General features: G+C 34.2%; 1 protein-coding gene across 9 annotated transcripts in view; it reads left to right on the top strand.

Annotated features, from left to right (window-relative positions):
- PPFIA2 (PTPRF interacting protein alpha 2) overlaps positions 1–22,189 on the top strand; it is a 328,145-nt gene that overhangs the window by 153,428 nt on the left and 152,528 nt on the right. For 5 of the 9 annotated variants that reach the window (XM_084507291.1, XM_084507288.1, XM_084507290.1 and 2 more), the window contains one exon: positions 20,377–20,439. The exons of the other annotated variants lie outside the window; for them this stretch is intronic. In XM_084507291.1, the coding sequence (XP_084363417.1) occupies positions 20,377–20,439 (63 nt within the window). The remainder of the gene's footprint in view (positions 1–20,376; positions 20,440–22,189) is intronic. 9 annotated transcript variants of the gene reach the window in all.

Raw genomic sequence — 22,189 nt, 5'->3', positions numbered from 1 at the left:
TTTTATATGGAGTTAGATAACACAAAATTCCTAGAAAAGTTAACAGGCAATATGGACTGTATAATGGGAAGTGGTCAGGGTAAACCAGCTTTCACAGCTTTGGTAAATGACTTTCAGACATTTCAAGAGAATATGATGTGTAAGGATTACCAATATATAAGAGTCATGAGCCTAAATGGGAGACTTCTCAGTTGGTTAAGTTGTTTATGGGCAGAATGATTTACAGTATTTGAGGAAAAGATGGACTGACATTTGGCAGAACAGCAACTGCTGGCAGATTAGAAATGAGAGAAAAGGTTAGTGGTATTTTAACAAAAAATGTGTGTGCAATGAAACTAAGACACAGCTACCCAACTCCCTCTATTTTAGCAGAATAAAATTACGATTTTGATTATAGATCTTTCTGTTCATACAGATAAACCTGGTGCAGTAGAATTCTGGACATAATAATTTGGATTTAATTGGAAAAATGAAGCAGAATACTAGCTTTTTAGTTTATATTGTGCGAGTTTTTAGCGTAGGTTGATTATGAGTTATTCTGAGCTTTAAATGTGAGCCCAGAGAAAGTACCAGATGTGATGGATGGTGTGGGTATAATATATATAATATAGTGGATTTTTTTATTAATATGCTTGAGAAATAGGGAAATAATCTTAGAACCATGCCTCTTAGATGGTATTTTTCATTAATAGTATTGGGTTTTAAGCTGAGAAATAAAATGACACCATTTAGTAGGTATTTTCAGGTTTAAACTAGCTGTCCAAAGGCTATAGTTCAACACATTTTGATTTTTGGTTGCAAAAACTCCTCCCTCCAAGCTGGATTCTTATACAAAGGATTCTTCCTCTTTTAGCACCTGTCCAAAAGCATTCTTGAGCTTTGCAGTTTTTTAACTGCTGCAGAAATACAGAAGTGAAGCTTTCTAAAATGGGCAATTGGCCAGCAGTAATCAGCCATGTTCAAAAATGCTGCCTGCTGCTCTGCTTCTGCCTCATCATTTTACAGATCACTAATCCACAGGATCCTTCTTAATCCATCCCTACTGGATTTGATTTTTAAGGTTTTATTATAAAGTTATACCTCATATAAAGTCCTTGAACTAACTATAATATTTGTGTAGGGTGTTTTTATATATCCATTGTTGTGACAAATAATATTTTCAGTCTTCAACATTGCATCTTTTTTTTAACACCAGGATTATTTTATGTTCTATGTAGTATATGCATTTTCAGTATTAGTGATACTACTTAGAAAGTCTAATTAAGGATCAGGTCCCATTGTTCCAGGGAAGATAGAAATGTATTTGTGGCTATAAAGACCACACAGAGAAACAATTTAACATGCCAAATTATGAGTCTGGAAAAAATGTGTAAAAGCAGAAGACAATACACTACTACATATTACATCCAGTAATATTAAAAGGGAAGTTTTGTTGTTGTTGTTGTTGTTGTTGTTTTTGTTTTGTTTCGATGTATGGTCAAAGAGCTACATGGAGATCTTCATAAATGAGCGACATGGTTTTGAGAACTTGCAGTCTGCATCTTCCACATTACTGAAGTTCAAGTATCCAATTCACATACTTTGAAGTAGTTTGCTTGATTGTCTTACCTGCATTTTGAATTGAGCACATTTTGAGAAGCTTTCTTGAGAAGATTCCACACAGCATGGAAGGATTTAGTGTTCATATTCCACATGACTTCAAAGTTCAGCAGAACTGGTTCAGAGCAACAGATCCTTTAATTAAAATGTCCTTCTTCTGACAGCTACAGGAATAATTTTTGTAGAGCATATGTGCATAAACAGAACATTAATTTGCCACAGCTAATGATATCCTTTCTGAAATTAAATGGTTAAAACTTAAGCACTCTACTTAACAATAAATATACATTTATTATATATAGGCCTACATATATGAGTGAAAACTGCATTGAATTTGATTTCTCATGGGATTAGTCAGTAGTATATATGTTAATAATCTCAATGATTATGTGAATTGAGGTATATTTTTAATATAGTAAATGATATATCACTCTAAGAGGCAATGCTGAAAAACCTGATAAATACTTGAAATCTAAGGGCTTTATATCTTTCACAGGACTTCACAGTGTTGAAAAGCATTTTTGAGAAGCTTTACTTAGGAATCCGGCAACATTTTTTTCAAATGAAAGTGGCTGGCCTTTTTAGTTTTTAAGGATAGAAGAGGCACTAAAGTCACCAGGGATCTTAGAAACAGCTAATATGAAGTGTGAACCTTTTCATCTTCTCCTGTGGAGCCCCACGAGTTCATACAGCTCACTGCAGTCCCTAGGGAGCTATCAGTTCAGCAGAGCTCAGTGCAGAGCAGTATAGAAACACCTGTCTCATATAAAAGAGTAGCATGGACATGTCATTTTGTTGTCCCAGGGTTACCGAGTACATCTTCTCCCTAGACATCATGCCTTACTGGTCCAGCTATGCTGTTTCCCATTCTGGAGTTAAGTTGTTCAGAACTAATTCAGGGGGTTGCCATTGTACAGTGTAACCCCACCCACAGACTGTGTTCTTTGCACTGTAGATTTTGAAATGATTCCAGTTGTGAAAATCCTTCTATGTTTTTTTTTGATTGTTTGTTCTCTTTTTGGCATATTTTATTTATGTTCCATGTCTGGTTAGGACAGTTTGGGCTGGATTTCTCTTTGACTCTTACTCTTTGCCTGTGCTTAGGAGAATTAAGACATAAAATGTACTTTGTATTTTTGTGTAAAACTTGCTCATGCACCCAGAGAAGAGAAGGCTTCGTCAGAAAAAAGCTCCTTTTTTTTTTTCCATGCTGAAAAAATCCTGGAGAACCGAGTGGCATCTGAAGCTTGGGGGCTGAATGCACAAACTGCTGGCACTGGATACAGATACAAGCCTTTACCAGTTCATACTGTTATCAGGCTAACTACTGATAAGAAATGAACAAATAAATAAATAAGATCAAAACTTAGCAATTTCAACTTTAAAGACTGCTGATGAATACTGTTATATGTGAGCAGGGTATTCTTGTTTTTCTGCTGTGAGAGTTAACAAAATTTCAGCAATGTGTAAACACTGTGAAAGAAAAAATTAGCTATCCCATCTGCTATCCTCTGACTAACATTTCTTCCATCACATGTTTAACACTAAGCCTCTCTGATGGAATTAAAAATAGGTAGCTACAGAGCCCACATCTCTTCATTGACACTCAGCCTTTGAGACTTACAACCACAAAATCACTGGAGTAACAGACCCAACTAGGCATATATATAAAAGCCACATCTTCTGTAGAAGCTCCATTTGCACTGTTTGTGTATCTAATCCTGCTAGGAAAATACTGTTGTAAAGTTCAAATTTGAAGATAAAATGCTCTGACATACACAAAGTGGAAAAGTGAAAAGGGTTTATTTAAGCTCAACAAGATGGTAAGAGGCAGAAGGTTTAATTTATTCTGGCTCTTGTACCAAAACATCAACACAATATCTGATCACCTCAGAATCAATGACAGTGACAGTGAATAATTGATCTTTTTGTTTGGCTGCACAACAGAAAAATGGAAGAATATAAACCTGTCATCTTTTTTTTTTTTTTTTTTTTTTTTTTTTAATAAATAACAATATTGTACTGCCTAGCAAAGGGTTTCAAGTGTACCAAAGCTTTTAAATAATAGCAGCAAACTGAAAAGACATCCACAGATGTAGGGAATTGAAGATGCATAACCAAATAAACGTTCTTAAACAAGCACTCATGAAAAATGTCTTTGTTTCACTGTACATGTGGAGTTGTTTCAGACCCTGTGCTGCTAGGAGGACAGATTTTGCAAAGGCAATAGCTTCAAAGACATTTAAAAGATGAATGAAACAGAGAATATTTTCAAAACACATTGACCTGAAATTGTAGGTGTGATTTCTTTAACATTGCTGTCTTTTTTGCAGGAACATTTTGGTACTTATCTCACTATACAGTATTTAGTTATTCAGTATCACACAGGGATACAAAATATCTAGAAAATATTTTTTTTTGCATAGACATTTATCACTAGTCCCATCATTTTATTTGAGACATCTGGATGTGTAAAACCATAAAGCTGTTAAAATTGCATCAAAAGGAGCAGGGCTGTTCTCAGCTAGATTCTCAGATGGAAAAGGTGGTATTTGTAAGTTTGTGTGACACTCATAGCTAAGACTACCAAATCAATCAATTTATTGATCTAATGTATGTGTCTCTGTTCCACAACAAATGTGAAAATAACAGCCACACTCCCAACTCATATATTTTTAATTATGTTTTCTGTCAGTGTTAATCATGTGTTCCTTGGGTACACAAAAGTACATATCACAGCCAATGTCTGGAGACAATGTTAGATAATATACACATAGTAGAATTTTTCATAGGTTTTCTTTTTGACATTTTTGAATGATAATATCTGTATTTAAAACATTATTTAATCAGTTATAATTTTAAATTGCAATATAAAATATTGACTGTCATATTTTTTAAAAAACTTTTTTTTTCTGAGCTTATTTCCTGTGACTACTGCTACAATTTTAAGTAACATTTCTAACTACAGACATTACCTGTTGTTTTGTTGTTGTTTTTTAATTAATATCATGCACAAAAGTGCAACAAAAAAAAAAAAAAAAAGAAAATGTTTGTGACTTATCATACTTTGAAAATAGATGAATGGAAGGAAGGAAAGGAGGGAGGGAGGGAGGGAGGAAGGAAGGAAGGAAGGAAGGAAGGAAGGAAGGAAGGAAGGAAGGAAGGAAGGGAGGGAGGGAGGGAAGGAAGGAAGAAAAAATTCACAAGGACATCGCAATAAGACGTCTTTTCCATATACACCAAAATTATAATGATTAGAGTAATACACCTCATAATCAGTTACCATATTAATAACCAAAGATATTTCTTAGTTACATAAGATACTTCATTGCATTGAGCCCTTCATGTTGATATCAATAAGACTAACATCAGGAGTGAGCTCTTTGTAGAATTCAGGCCTTTACAGAAATCTCAGCCTTTGAGATATTTTCCAGTAGTTGGTAGCAAGTTGCTTGGCAAACAACTGCATAGTCAAGTTTAGGAATGTGTCTATACCATGCCTAGTCAGTGCTTCTGGCTTTCCAACTTTCGGAACACAGTGCTGTGAGTCTCCCCAGACTTGGCAGCTGTGCTGCTGTTACTGACTAAGAATTATCTATCTCCCTTCCTCCTTCTCCCTACCAAGCATGAGATGTTTTCAATGCTTTCAAAGATATTCCTTTTAAGACTTTCATGTGAGTTTGTCTAGCTAGGATTATGCTGCAGAGTACTTCCTGTGGCTTATCGAAGCTAATGCAATTTATTTTAGACTCCAATGGAAAAAAAAAAAAAAAATCATTTCAAGTCCTACTAGTTTGAATCACTTCAATACTTTCAAAGCAAAGTATTGTGTTTTTCCAAGAAATTTGAATTAAAGAACAAAACTCCTCATCTATGCTGGGCATTCCTTAGGGAGAATTAACTGAAGTCTTTCTGGAGAGAGGATTGTGCTATATTCAAACCATCTAACTTTAAGGAAATTCACACTCATATTAATAATCACCCTTCAAAGTACTTCTTTATTCATCAATACGTCAGGAATCTTTTAACTTCAAGTACTCTGAATTACATTTAATTTGGATGAGCTGTGTGAATAATTCAGTTTCAGCTTCCTTGGTACAGACTCTGGATCACAGCTGCCCTTTATTGATCTTTGCTGTCTCAATTTCTTCTCTGTAGGAATTTTCTTTCAGTTGATCAGAGTATTCTGATCTCTCCTTTTCCAACTGTTAGAGGACTTGCACAATTCACAATGCTCAGATATGTATAAAATCTTGACAGCTTGCTGTTTCTCCCAAGGAGATGCTTTGTCTGGGGGCTATTAGGCCACATCTTTCCTTTCATCTTCTATGTTTTACGAGCACCTTATAGCTTAAAAAACTAATTCTCGAAGCATGTATAATATGCAGATAAAATCATACTATAGTTTTGTTACAGTTGCCAACTTTTCAGTGATAATAGGACAAAATTTCAATGTTTTTTTTTTGTTTGGTTGTTTTTTTTGTTTTTTTTTGTTTTTTTTAATGTCAGAAAGCTACATTTGTTTTTCCTCACTTTTCTCACTAGAAAATATTAGTGTTGTTGTCAGACAGTCAGGGTTCAAATTTGGATTTTTTACACCAGAATACCTGTTCTGCAAACTAGATTCTTTCTTTAGTGATATACATTTCTCTAAATCTGCAGTTGTCATGTACTCAAAAGATTGTTTTGTCTGGATCTGCAGTCTTTTACATTTCTGTGTGAGTGAATCTGAGAAAAAAAATATAGCCAGTATTTATCCGGTGATGCTTTGATGCTAATTCTTTGGTTGTTTGAGCAAGTGTTGCCAGGGTAATGTTTTACTGTTTTGTTATATTCTTTTTATGACTGTCAGTGAAGCATGTGCTCTTAAAATCAACATTTTAAGGTGTGCTATAGTCCCAGTTTTTATATGTGCATGATAATGGTTGTTATAGTCTAAAATCTAGATGCTTATTTAGGTAGAATACCTGTATGCAGAGAAGTGCTGCAAGATTTGAGGTATCAGGATATCCTTTCTTTCCAGGCACCTTTCTTTCCTTAGTTACTGCTGTCTTGGTAATTTTCATCTGATGCACACACATTTTAACCACCCTTGCCCTTAGAGAAATACAAAGAATTTCAACACCCATTTCTGTTCATTTTCATTAAAAAAGATATAGCTCTTTCAATATTCTGTTAGGAAAATCCATCTGATTTGAAAATAATAAAGAGACAGAAAGGAATATTACACATGGAGACATGCTTGAGTTGTAAGCCTGTGTCAAAAATGATGGCTGAGAAAGAGCTTTAAAAAGCTTTTGCTAATAAACATGGTGTTTATTACATAAGGACACAAAATTCTCAATCTGTTCATCCTGAAAAGTTTCATATTTATTTTAAATCAAAGTTGTTTCAGTTCTTTCCTTTACAATTAGAATTTCATTTAATTTTTGAACATGTGCTTTTTAATAATTCTTTTTATAAAAGCTCCTGTGCAAAGACTAGATAAAGTCCCTCTCCTACCTACTAGTTATCAAATGTAGAAATCTATATTTGAGTTATAGTTAGTAAAGAAAAATAACCAGTTCTACGTGATATTCATCCTAAAACAGATCATGACATAGGCCAGATGAGTTACATTCTAAATGTGTTTACACTAACTATTGATGGTGAATAACTAAGATTAGATAAATCCTGCACTTTAGCAAAAGTCCAAGAAGACTTAACTAAGGTAGATCTGACAGGATGGTGGAAGTCTGCTATCACTTTCTGCAAAATAACTTTTCCTCTCTGTGAACATCTATAACTGTATTTTCCCTATTTTTCTTTTCATTTTGTGCTGACGATACTATGTTATATATTCTATATACTTTCTTCCTGTGTCTGGTGAGAAAGACAGATTTTCACAGAGTTGGAGGCCTTCCCATGCTCTGAGTAATCCTGGTCATGAAAATTTGCATAGGTAGAAATGAAAGAATGAACTTAAAAATGGAATTATGATGTATGCTCCTGATCTGAATCTTCTAGCTGCCATTTTGTTTGTGTTAGGTCTTTGATTTGTTTGTTGTTTTTGTTTGTTTGTTTGTTTGTTTAAAAAAAAAAAAAAAAAAAAAAAGGACTGTTTGCCAAGTAGAACAAGTGGCATTCAGTCATACATAAACCAATTCAAAAGTATCTTTGTAAAAATAAATCAAATAAAACATCTAGAAATAAGAAAATCTGTTTTAGGTTAAAGATAACTTGGAAACCATTCTAAACAAATTGGCTGCTCAAACCTATATGATGTTTATGAATTCAATCTCTCTATATGTTTAAGTGAAAATGTGTAGAATCTTCTCATAAGTTACAAAAAATCATATTATTCATTTGGAAGACTTTAATTTATACAATAAAAAAATTCTGCAGTAACATTTTTCTAAATACCTTTATGTGTGAATAAAATTGACTTGCCAGACAAGTGTGTCAAAATATTTTATGGGTAATTACTGTAAGATAGTAAGGCTCTAAATCCTCTAAGTCTTGGTTCATGAGATCTAGCATGTTTTGAAGGAATCCAGTCTTCATTTTGGTTTGTCACCTACTAGATTTATTTCTTTAGTTCATTGCAAGCGGAGAGACTTGCTTACAAAAGAGAAACTCAGTGTTATTTTTAAACAGGTTAAGTGCATACATTAATGTGAATGGAATTTTAAACATTTCATTAAAAAAAAAAAAAAAAGGATTGTTTTTTCTTTTGATGGTATTGGATTTGGGGGGTTGGGATTTTTTTATCTCTTGGGACTCTCTAGAATATCTTAGTAGGAAGGTACCTAAAAGGATGATTGAGTCCAAATCCTGGGTCCCTGAAGGACCATCCAAAAATAATAAAATAATAAAGTTTAAAAAATAAAAATAAATAAAATAAAATAACATAAAATAACATAAAATAACATAAAATAACATAAAATAACATAAAATAAAATAAAATAAAATAAAATAAATAAAATAAAATAAAATAAAATAAAATAAAATAAAATAAAATAAAATAAAATAAAATAAAATAAAATAAAATAAAATAAAATAAAATAAAATAAAATAAATAAAATCAGATCGTGTCTGTGAGCATTGTCCAAAACTTGAACTCTGACAGGCTTGGTGCTGTGATCAGGTCCCTGCAGAGCCTCTTTCAGTGCCTGATCATACTCTTGGAGAAAAACCTTTTCCTGATGTCTAACCTGAACCTCCCCTGTGGCACCTTAAAGCTGTTCCCTTGGGTCCTATCACAGGTCACCAGAAAGAAGAAATCAGCACCTGCCCTTCCATTCCCCCTTCTGAGGAAGCTGTAGACTGTGAGAAGGTGTCCCTTCAGTCTTCTCGTCTCCAGGCTGAAAAACACAAGTGATCAGATCCCTTTCTTCAGTATCTAGTCCTTCAGCCTGTACTTATAAGCAGGGTTGGCCCCTTCCCAGGTGCAGAATCCGGCACTTGCTCTGGTTAAGCTTCATATTGTTGGTAATTGCTCAGTTCTCTAATTTGTCCAGATCTCTCTGCAAGGCCTCACCACCCTCAACGGAATCAACAGCTCCACACAATTTGGTATTGTCCATGAATTTGCTCAAAAAACCTTCAAGTCCTTCATCCAAATCCTTTATGAAAGCATTGAAGAGGACTGGTCCTAAAATGGAGTCCTTGGGAACCCCACTAGTGATAGGTCACCAGCATGATGTAACGCCATTTACAAGAACCCTCTGGGCCTGACACATCACCAATTGTTCACCATTTATTATGCTTTTATCTAGCTGTATTATGGGCATTTTGTCCAGAAGGATAGTGTGAGAGATAGTATTGAAAGCTTTACTGAAGTCCAGAAAGATTACATTGACTGGCTTCCTTTGGTCAACTAGCTGGGTGATCTTGTTGTAGAAGGAAATTAAGTTAGCTAGACATGACCCTCCCCTAGGGAACTCATGTTGGCTCTGACCAAAGACTGTGCTGTCATGTAGGTGTTTTTCAATAACTCCTGGAATAATCCATAATTTTGCCAGGCACTTCAGTGAGACTGACAGGCCTGTAATTGCCAGGATCTTCTTTCTTGCCCTTCTTGAAAATTGGGACTACATTTGCCAGCTTCCAGTCAACTGGGACCTTTTCCAATTCTCAAGACCATTGAAAGATATTTGAGAGAGGTCCTATGATGACTTCAACCAGCTCTCTGAGTACTCTGAGATGAATCCTATCAGATCATGGACTTGTATGTATCCAGGTGGAGCAGCAAATCCTGCACAAATTCAGGGATAACTGGGAGTTTATTGTGTCTACAGTAACAACTTCTGAGTCAGACTCCATGGATGATCACATTATTTCCACTCCCTAGTGCGATACAAGAGAGGAAACACTACATTTGAGGGTTAATGCAAATAATCACTTATTTTCTATCAGAGATACACTTTTCAGATTTATTTTCAAGAGGATACTTAAAAACAGTGTTCTGTGTTGCCTCTTTGTCTCTCATAGCTTCTTAGTTGTTTTCCGTGAAAGTGCCTCCAACTCCTCTCCACCTATATCCTCCATCTTTGAGCTGTCTTTCCAAGGTGTATTTTTTCTGCTTGCATCTGCCTCTCCTTATGACTTTCTCAAATGACATTAATGTGAAGCTGAACTGATTTCTGACATCTGGCTGATGCCCAAAGGGTTATGAACAGCTGAGGAAAAATAAATAAATAAATAAATAAAAACGCATAGACTTGTTAATTTGCCTTTGCTGCTACTTTACAGCATCCTAAGCAGCTTCAGTTCCTGAAACTGTGGGTAAATCATGAAAGTAGCACTGCATTGGTATATATTTGTTTGGCATTTCAATGTCTTTTGAGAACTCAATGGATTTGGAGGTCTTTAAGGGAAAATAAAACTACTGCTGCTGAAGTCTGTGGCCTGGGCTTCAGTACATCCTAGGAAAAGTAAATAAAGCAAGTACTGTGAATTATTTATACACACATGAAATGTTCTCTTCTGCCATTTTTCAGAAAAGAAAAATTCTCAGGCCTGTACCTGCACAGTGCCTAGCAAATCTTGTGGCCAGTTTTAATAAAATTTATTTTAAATAAATAATAATTGTTGTAAGACAGCAAGAATTCATGTGATGACCCTGATCTATTCAGGACCAGCAAAATGTTGTACAGTCAGGGAGGGAGAGAGACAAATCTCTTGGAAGCTAGCTGAACAGAGTAGCATTAAATCTCCCAGGAATTAGCAGTATCATATGCCTATCCCACTCATATCTTCAAGAGAAACCTGTATTTTTCTCTGGAAGGATAAACATTTAAAACAAAGCATCAAATTAATAACTGTTATAGTAAAACACTCTATAGGCCACCAGATATCTACATTTCTGGGAACATCTTTCTCTTAGCAGACAGACTATAAGTAAAAAAAAAAAACAGGGTGTAACAATGTTACCTGTATTTATTTAGCTTATAGAATGAGATTTTAGTTTTAAAAGTGATACTTTACCTGTACAAAATAGAATATGAAACTCCTTTCATGCGGTCTAGGATTTAGACTAATAATCTCAGCAGACCTATCGTTGTTGGAATTAGAATGGGCAGAGCTTTAATGAAAAAAAATCATTCCTCTTGCGTCATCAAGCAACAGAGTGCTCTTACATAGTTTTTATTTTCCTCTAACTTCACCCAGCTCTACAACTTTTAAAATAGTGTTTCCTCTTTCTCCTATAGCCAAAGAAAGATAGATCAGGAGTAGATTCACTTAATCACTATATAGTATTTAAAAAAAAACAAATGAGAAATCATTATAAATGAAGAGAAGCACTGTGTGGTGGATACCTTTCCAAAATGCATATAAAAGAAAGATGGGGGGAGGGGGTAGGTGGAAGAGGGAAGGCAGTGTATATTCTTTAAAATCCTTTTCATATGTATTTTCCCAGATAATATTCAAAACTCTCTATCATGTTCAATAATGTTTATTAATGACATGATGATAGATATTGAAGATTGAAGCTTGTGCCTTGAGATGCTGGTAACTGTGTATATGAAAGTTATACCACAGCAACCTTCCGTTTTACACTCAGTTTATGCAAGATAATTATTTTTTGCTCTGCATTCACATCCTTCAGATTTACAATTTAATGAACCATTCAGAAATTATTAAATGTGGTCTATCCAATATTTCCCAGCCCTCCTCTGTGTTGAGTCTAGGGTAGGGGAGTCAGAGTCACAGGCAGCCTCTCTCAGTTTGTCACTGTAGGGCACTGAAGGAGTTTTCTTCACTCTCCCTTGATCTCTTGACACAGCTGTGCTGAACACAGCAGTGTGGCAGGGTATGGTCAATTCTTCACAACTGGCTTCTCTGACCACAGGGGATGGACTGTGTCAGATCATTTCTTTTTCACCCTGCACCAGGGGACTGAGTTCAGGCAAGATATTATGTCCTTTTTCCTTTGTAAGATAAATTAAACTGGAGTTTTCCAGTTTACTGTCTGAAGAGAGAACTCCTCATTACCTCAGATGTTTTCTGTTACTTTTCTTAGGAGTTGTCATTGGTTTACATTTAAAGTTTGGAATATTAGGGATTCATGTACCAACATAGCATAAATGGTATAAAGCTCGCACATAACAAATAACTTGCAATGATTTGTACAGGGAGTACAAGAGGATGTTCCCAGACTGACGTAGGATACTTTAAATTAATACAAGTTGTTTTGTTATACTTAATGACTCTTCTCTGGATATGAAGGATAAACCATTACTGAAGCTCATCTATCTATGACTACAATTTCCATATAGACTATTCTGAAGACTTTCCTTAAAAGACCGGTTTGTTGTTGCTCAGAGCCCTTAAGTTCAGTTTAAATTTTGATGAGTTGCCTTGGTGAGTCAAAGTTTAAATTCCTTTATGTATATGTATGCATAGCTAAATGATAAAGGTGTACATGTACAATTAAATGATAAAGGTGTACTAAGTGCTTTTAAAGAGTAGCCTCGCTAAGTAAATACACGTCATAAACAGTAAAACACAAATATATTTTTTTTATGATGCAATTAACTTGCTCTGAGTCTTGATGTTTGAGAATTCATAAGGGTGGATTTTTTTATGATTTTTTTTCCCATCATAACAACACTTACGTAATCATGAAACCAGATAGCAGGATACCTAAGTCAGAAGTAAAATCTCCAATGGGCTTCTCCAGGCAAAATGACATTTGCCTCTTGTGTAGTGAGAATGCCTAGTCACAAAATTCCTCACAACTATTTTTCAACCTTTTTGTCATTATCACACACATTCAAGATATCAGATCTCTTACTGGAACTAAATACAAAAAAAAAAAAAAAAAAAAAAAAAAAAAAAAAAAAGCTTTAGACTTTGTAAATCATTTTCCCTGAAAATATATACATATCCTTTCTCAGGACTGCAAGAAAGCACCACATTCTGCACTCACCATGGGTACCTTTTCTTCGTCTTCGTCCTGCTTCCAAGGTATCAGGGAGCAAATTGTCCCTTGGTTTCCAAGAAACTTCATGTACAGTCATATGCATTCAGGAAAATCAGGGAAATATTTACTATAAAATAAAACAAAACAAAACAAAACATTTTGCTCTACCAAACTGGCATTTACAGTCCTACTATTTTTTCCCTATATAGAAAGCTGAGGATTAGAATAGGAATAGTTTGAAATAGGCTTCACCTTACTTTTTTGGGCAAGCAAAATTGTGTACTGCTCATGAAATAGATTTAGGCATGCTTTCAGCTTTGCTGTCTGCCATAGTCATTTAGTTATAATAGGACAACAGTAGGCAAAATTTTCAAATTAAAGCAAGTATGATTCACTATATTTTAAACACATTTTCAAAATTTTGGCTTCATTTTGCCTTTGAGAGAGCTTTCAATGTCACTGTGCCTCATTCTTAAGATTTCTCTCTCTCATAAGATGAGGTTTTTGAAACCTGTATAGGCTTCTCAGGTACACTTGAGCTTTATCTAACCTGGATGTAAATTTTGAACAATAAATTTTAACAATAAATTTTTAACAATAGAGGATATGGCTGAATTAGTTCTGTGCCTTGGTACAACACAGACACATGATCTCAAAAAATCTTAATGGCTACATAAATTCAAACACTGCTTCTGTGATCACTGTTCCAAACCTTGCTATTAAAAAAAAGTCCTAAATTCAATACATTTAAATCAACACTTTATAGTTTAAATATAAGATGGTGTTGTAACTACAGTATTTTTCAGCATTCACATCCCAAAAGATTTTCAAAATGATTAATCAATGAATAATTAGACAGTTCTTTCACTCTGATACTGGTAAGAAATAAATATGAATCTTATCTCTTTAAAATGCTTACTTACTTATGTCATCGTATCATCATGTAACAGTCCTGTGGGAAGATTTCTACACTGCAAGGCTTGTCTTTCTACATATTAGATTTTAAAGACCAGATCTTGCAATTTTTTTAACATGTAGATTTAACTCTACAGAGAGAGCAAGTTTCCTGTGGCTCAGTGGGAATGTTCCCATGTACAAAGTCAAGTATGTACAGGTCATTGCACATACCAGAGAGCTAATATAGATGTAGATGGTTGTAGAGTGTGGCTTTTGTTATTCTTTTTAATTTCTTTTTTTTCTGCTTGTCATCATCATCAAGCATATAGTAATTATTAATTTATGCATAGTGTATGTACAAATATATATGAATAGATATAGGTCTGCATGTGTGTATATGCACAATAAACATAAAATGTTCTTATAATATGTCTACAAGTGCCAATGGCATCTTGGCCTGCATCAGAAATAGTGTAGTCAGCAGGACTGGAACAGTGATTGTTCATTTGCACTTGGCACTGGTGACACTACACCTCAAGTACTTTATTCAGTTTTGGGCCTCTCGCTACAAGAAGGACCTTGAGGTGCTTGAGCATCTATAGAGAATAGCAACGAAGTTGGTGAAGGGACTAGAAAACAAGACTTATGAGGAGTAGCTGAGGGAAGTGGGGTCATTTAGTCTGGAGGAGTCTGAGGAAAGACCTCTGCACTTCCTAGAACTGCCTGAAAGAAGGTTGCAGTGAGGTGGGTGTCAGTCTCCTTTTCTTAGGCGACAAATGATAAGATTTGAGGAAATGGCCTCAAGTTGCACCAGAGGAAGTTTAGAATGGATGTAAGAAAGAACTGCTTTATTAAGAGGGTGGGCAAGCATTGGAACAGGCTGCCTAAGGAAGTAGTGGAGTCCCTATCCACAGAGGTATTTAAGAGACTTGTGGATGTGGCACTAAGAGACATGGTTTAGTGATGGAATTTGCTAGGTCAGGCTAGTGGCTGGACTTGATGATCTTAAAGGTCAATTCATCAACCTGCTGGGTTCATTTTCCAGAATAAATGCCAACTTCTTCATTTAGTTGAGTCCCCTACTTGACTAGCCAGGAGAGATTTAAATGTATCCGTTACATTTTTTTGTCCTCCCTAGTTATGTTTCCGTTACACTGAAGGAGTGGTCTCCTCAATAGATCTAAGTGTGGCACAGTCTGTCTTTCATCTTTTCCACCTAAAAGTCTACCTTGCAAGTGGGCTGTGTGTCTGAGCCACCTGCTGGAATTCTGCATGGGGTCTAAAGTGTCCCAGAGGGTGCAGTCAACCCTTACCCAAGAGCAAATTGTGACAGGCAAGTTTGGTCTTCAGTGAGCCTGAAAGAGTTGTCTTCATTGCTTCACTGCTTTCTAAGCCACCCTTTACAGGCAGTTTTAAGACTTATAGCCAACCGGTGAGTCTCAGAGGTGGCTGAAGAAGAGGAAGGACATGTCATTTTTTTTCATAATGAGGTCAGCAATGAAGATCTGAAATCACTTGTTAGTTGTCACAGACTTCTTTCATTTTTCCCAAGCAAGCCCCAAGGGCTTCAAACCACCACTTAAAAGTGATGGAAAAGATCTGGGAAAGTGATAGAAAAGATCTCTTGCACAGGCAAGTGCAGAGGTATCAGAAGAACTTTTCTCAGGATTAAAATTGTGTCCAGGTTGTCTAGATACATAGACTGGCTTGTTTTCCTTCTATCCAAAGGAGTTCTCTCTATCTTTCTCAGTTTATAGGTACCAAATCTAGCATCATGAGAACTATGCATTCTATAAAAATAAATATTGAAAATAACAGTTTAATATTGAAAAGTAATAGAATCATAGCACAACTTAGCTTGGAAGTGATCTCTGAAGATTATCAGTTCATGTGTGACTAACTAGATGAGGTGTCCCAGGGTTCTGTCCAGTCAAGGTCTGAAACGGTTTTCAGTAAAAGAGAACACATCGGTGGGATAACTGTCACAGAAAATTATCCAGTATTCAGCCTGTGAATTTTAAAATATACCTTTGTGATTATTAAATTACACTTTGCCACCACATGGATATGACACTTATCTTTCTCTTTAGATCAGGCAATATGAATGACATCTACATAGTTACTGTGAATTCACATGGCAACATAACTTTTTAAAGTTGTTAGAATAGGCTTGTACCATCACAGATACCAGAGAAGTCTGATGTATCTATGATGTAATGCACCATGATGTTCAGTAAGGCCTTATGGCCTTCAATTGCAAAGAGAGCTGTCTATTTTTTAGTATGACCTATAGTTCATGTTACGCTTAAAAAGCAAATAAACAAAAGAAAAACTACAGATTCTGCATTAGTATGCATTTGTCCAAATGGGTCTATCATTTGAATCTAGATTAAACTGATTTCAGCGTGAGCTGAAGATACGGCTTATTGAAGTGATCATGTTAGCTGAATGGAGTAGTATGTGTAATAGGCTTCATTTCATCAGGACAGACTTAGCTGAGGTTAGTTTTATAGTCTGGGTGTCCTGGGGTGGTTGTTGTAGAGAATAGGTAGTGAATTTCACTATGAAGTATAAACTTATTGAAATGTTGTATCTTATGTACTGTGAAAGTGGGGATTATTCACGGAAATGGCTCTAGAAAGTAGGTAACTGGTTTGTTCCTTTGGGGCTTTTTACCTTGAAGACCGTTCAGATGGCTTTCTGACACATTACCTCAGTTAGCTCCCCCACAAAGAGATGACATAAACATGAAGAAAGAACCAGATCTTTTCTGATTTTGCCTATTTTCACTCATTAATATGAGTGAATAAAATTTTCAATAGACTGAAATACTTAAATAGCATTTTAGGCTTTGTTGAATGATGTAAGAAAGGTCACATAAAAGTTCTTGTGAAGAAGCACCAAATATTGTTCTGAAGGAGAATTTTTATCTCTGAGAGCATAATTATCATTACTTTTCCAGTAAGCAGATCTGAATGGTCAGATACCTGCTACAAAGGTTAAAGAATAGGGCTTCCCCAGTTATGCATTGATTTCTTCAGTCTACCAACAATTTAGATTTATTCAGTGAGTATCTCTGAATTTGGCAACAGCTTTGGATACTACTGATTATGAAATCTGACTTTCTTTTTTTATGCTAGCAAATCTGAATACATCTTATTTTGGAATTCACCTTGAAATTAAATGCTGTACTAGTCACATCAGAACTGAATGCAGAACTTCCTAAAGCTTTGACCAGAGACTCATTAAGAAGGTTTTGATTCTAATGATGTGGGTATTTAGGAAAATGTCTTGCTTCATGTGATCTGAACAGGAAGATCACTTGAAAGCCCAATGTAACTAACCAGAGAAAAAAATAAAGTTGCTACAAGGGGTAAGCTCAGGAATAATAGTATTAGATACTCTGACTATTTTAGACTTCCTGAACTTTCAGCTATTTCTAGCAGGTAAGTTTACAGAATTAGCTGAAACTGCATTTTATTTTAGTGCTTCCACAGGAGAATGAAATTGTAGTCTCAGATATCCTTCTCACTGTTCACATCTAGCTGTGAAATGTAGGCCAGTTTGGTGCATATGCGGGTCATTATTTATGATTATCATCAGATGCAGTCAAGGAAACTCCAGGAGGTGTAGGTTGATTGTGTGTGTACCTAGAGGGTTTTTCACAGGTGATGCTTTTTTCCTTTGCATTCCATAATTTTTTTTCAGATGTGCCACAACCTCACAAAGGGCTCTTTTATATGGAAACCAAACAGAGAGAGGAAAGGGTCCACCACTTAAGATAAAGCTTGAAAATCTGTCCCTGTGTATGCGGTTCACAGCAAACAGTAGTTGAAGCACTCATCCCAAGACAGAACATATACATGTTCTAGAGCTTTGGTTTTGCTATTTTCTCTCCCTGTAGACCCACCTATCTCCCGTGATAAATTTTGATGCTTATTATTTTTCTCCAAGAGGAAAAGCAAACTGTAATAGAAAGTTTCATGAATATTAATTTTAATAGGTTACAGTTACTAGACTACAAAGTACTAAGTAGGTGTTATAATGTTAAATGCCTTCTTTAATAGAATAAATATTTTATCAACATGCATGAGATGGGAATTGCTGCATTACTTATACTGCATAATTCAGTCATGAATTTTGTATCTCAAAATTTACATATGACAATAAAATATACTTGCCTTAATACACATAGTTTGAAGACAGACAATTTTAGAAATAATGCACAAGTTTCATACTTTTTATTGAATGTTTTTATTTCAGTTCTCTTCTCTTGAACTTGACATAATAGCTATACTATGAATATGATTGCATAGGAAATTACCACAGCTGTAAGAAAACACGCTTACATCAATGAAAGATCAAAGATCACTCATTTCTAGTTATGTAAAGTTTCCTGGCCTGAATAGTCAAAATATTGGACCTTAAATGTATTAGTTACTAGAATTAAGCACTGTTAATTTTATACCTTTCATTAATAAAATTTTCGTCATAGTTTTCCAACAGGAAAATGTTTAAAACATAATTTGAAATAAATTGCTAAGAGATTAGTGCTATTAAAACAATTAGGTACAGAAAAGATGAATATACAGCGCGTGATAACAGCGCAGATGCAGCAGTCAAAAGTATACAGTAGTCCTCCTTTTCACATGAAAGGACAAAATTATCAGAAATCATCATATATAGTGTACATATTGTATGTATATTAATCAAAAAATGTGCAATAAAATGTAAATAATTTACACATTAATCTAGGTGCATGTGTTTCTAACTTTTTAAATAGTTTCATATGTAAAAACATTGAAATTAAATGTAATGGGTGTTAGGCTAGTAATAAAGATGTATAAGACAAATACTGAATACATAAAGTTCATAATGTATGTGTTTTGTTGTGCTGAGATATTGTTCATTTAAAACAGTGTCATCCTGACATAATGTGGGCTGTGTCTTCCTTACAAAATTCTGGATTAACAGTGTTTTAAATATCCATCTAAACATTATCCATCAGCTGATCACAAAGTTGCTTTGCATGGAAATGTTCTTTTCAAAAGTAGTTACTTTGTATGAAGTGAAATTTCCTTTAAAAAATAATCAAAACAGTATTATGAAAATGCTTTCAAATATTTAAGGGTGTGAATTTGAAGAAGGGAAAGTTGAGACAAGCAATATAAGAAATTGTTGGTGTTGGCAGAATGGAGAGTTTTGCTTAAAATTCCAGATTTAGTCTTTTTCTTCCCACTAATAGCATAAGTATACTTTAAAGCATTGAAAGTTTAAAGTGCTTTCAAATATTTAAAAATTGATACAAATCATAACATTAAGTGCATTGGCAATATTCTTCATAGACAGAGAAAGATGCATACATGCCTGTGGTTAATATTAAAAATACTGAAAATGTGCACATTTTAATTTCCTGCACAAATAAATCACAACATAGTCAAGTTTAAATTCATCTTAAATGATAGTAAAGTCACATTGCAATATGTTGTATATTCAGATGTTATATGATGCTATTACAAATACTTGAATATCAAAATGCTTCCTATTCAGAACTCTAAAAATAGTGTCTATTCAGAACTCTATCAGTTATATGTATATACTCTGTCAATACCAGGTTTACCACCTCACTTACTAAAGTGGTAAATAGTCACAGAAATAAAGTTTTGGTCAATATTTATTTTGAGAGATGACAAAGCTCAACTATAATTAGGATGAATGTTGTGTTTATTATTACTCTCAACAATGGAAATAAATTGTTTAGAGAGTTAGTCTAGTAACCTGGTTAGATTGCCTACAGAAGCATTTTTTATGTTGGGCTCTGCAAAAACACATGAAAAGGTAATGAAAAATGAAGGAAAACAACATTTAATGTTAAAAAGTATTCTTTAAAAGGGACTTTCAGATTTTTAACAACATATAACTTTTCGCATACTATTTTCCATTATTATGATTGTTTGGTACAATAGAGAAGTCTGAGGCAGCTTGAAAAAAAAATATCTGTTTAATAGGTAAATTCTTCCTTACAATTTAATAGTTTCTTATGTGTCTGTCCATAAACTATTTTAATTTGAGTAATTTTGGGGAGAAAATCCTACTTTCCTTCTTTCTTGTGAAGTGGTCAATCTTGCTTTAGGTAGAGAACTCAGTTTAAAGTTAGTCATCGAGGTACAATTATTTTTCCACAGTTATCTGACTGTTTGACAATGTGTCAGAGTTCACTTCTGCATAGCACTGTACAGAACATATAAATAATATAATATTTGGTTGTTAGCACTACATTAGCCAAAAGATGTAACGATACTTTTAATTTTTATTTTGTGAATGTCAGTTGAGCAACATTTTTTTTTCTCAGATCAGCTTGTTTGAATGATAATTAATAACATTCATCTTATTAACATGGTGTAATTTAATTATACTGTAGCACTTTACAAAATTCTGTTCCATTCAGCAGAATCTTTGAATCCCTTTTTCAGATGACGGTTGCTGCTGGTACGAGCATTGAGAATAACATTCAAAGGACCATATCCTGCCCTAATGTATGTTTTACATATCTTGGATTTTTGTGTAATTTAAATGCAAAACATCCTTATGTGAATTTGATATTTTGTTGCCCACGGGAGCTTGTGCATCTTGAGTTTACTTCATAATATATATTTCAGGGTCACTGAATATTGTACTACAAGTGAGGTCTCAGCCTATAAAAATACTGAACTAGTGTCATTTATCTATATGAGTTGATGGCACTACTGAATAAATACAATGATAATATATTCACAGTTCCTTCTGAATTTACCTTGCTTCTCTCCCAGCTCAATGCTCTTGTCAGTTGAAATGAGTAGAACAGCAGTAGGCAAAATGAGGAAAGCAATGAGAAGCTATATTTATTCTACTTAACCTTGTTCTAAATTGGATTTTAATATGAAGATGTGTAATACTAAATTTGGAAGAAAGGTAATTTTGTTTTTCTTGCTTAAACAAATATATCCCATGATTTAAAACAGAAGAAAGGAAGAGTTGCTACTGCTGATGAAAACAGAATAAGAAAACAATTTTTGCTAACAGAAAAAGCAATTTATTCACTTGTAGTATAATAAGTAATGTATCACTTTTACTAAATCTGTTCTGAAAATGGAAAGTCATTGAGCCAAAATAGAGCTGTATACATTAATGGGGTAACATAAATAGGAATTTGGGATGTACTGCTGAGAAAATATTTTGACTCTTCATTATATAGAAACCATTTTTTGTCATATAATGTGTTTAGCAATTTACTTTACAGCTAAAAAAATATCTTATTTATAGGAGAACTGTCAGAAGGAGATCTGGATAAACATTTCCATCACCTGAAGTTTTTTTGAGATATAAGATATAACCAAAGTACAAGTACTATACAGTTAAGAACTTAGTTCATCCACACTATTTCTGGAAAAGTAAAATAAACACAAACAAAATATTTTTTTTTTCCTGGAAAGGTTATTCTCCTAAGGGAATATTGAGAAATTCTTTATGTCACAGTATATGAAAATATTGCATCTGACTGCCTGAATCATTATGGATTTCTTGAATGGACCAATACAGTAACTTCTTGACTATGATTTGTACTGCTAGATTCATTTCAGGCTTGCTTATGTGCAAAGGAAAAAAGTCCCTCAATATACAATACATGATTAATCCCCAGTCTCTTCCAGATTTTCAGCACGATTTTAACTTCAGCAGGACAATCTTGACATTTTGGTCTGCAAATAGTACCATTTTTAATGAAAGATAATAATTCACAAGTATGAAAAACTGCAGGATTTCAGATTTAGGTATTTTGGTATGTACCGTTACTTCACAATTGTTTGGGGCATTTTATTTTGTTTTTGAAAATTACATTAAGACAGACTCTAAATAGATGCTTCTTAAAAGAATGACGTAAATCAACAACTCATAGATTACTTTTTCGTTCTTCGGATTATGTTCAGTACCACCAAAATCAGTATGGGATTCATTAACTGCTGTTGAACAAGAATGTCCTTATTCCTGCCTTTAGAAATCACAAGAACCAGAATTGTAAACTAATGATCCCTCTCCCCTTTGAAAAGAAAGGAAAAAAAAAAAAAAAAAGAGAGAAAAGAAAAAAAAAAAAAAAAAAAAAAAAAGTAGTTTATTCTCTCTGGACTCCTGTAGTTTTGTTTTGTTTTGTTTTGTTTTTCCTCTAAAAAGAAATATATAAAACTCCATAAGAATGGGAATAAAAATTAGAATTTGTTACTTGCTCTTCTAACTGCATCTTCTGATTTTCCT

This window comes from Aythya ferina, assembly GCF_964211825.1.
Source record: "Aythya ferina genome assembly, chromosome: 1".
Taxonomy (NCBI): Eukaryota; Metazoa; Chordata; class Aves; order Anseriformes; family Anatidae; genus Aythya; species Aythya ferina.
This window is presented reverse-complemented; position numbering and strand designations above follow the sequence as displayed.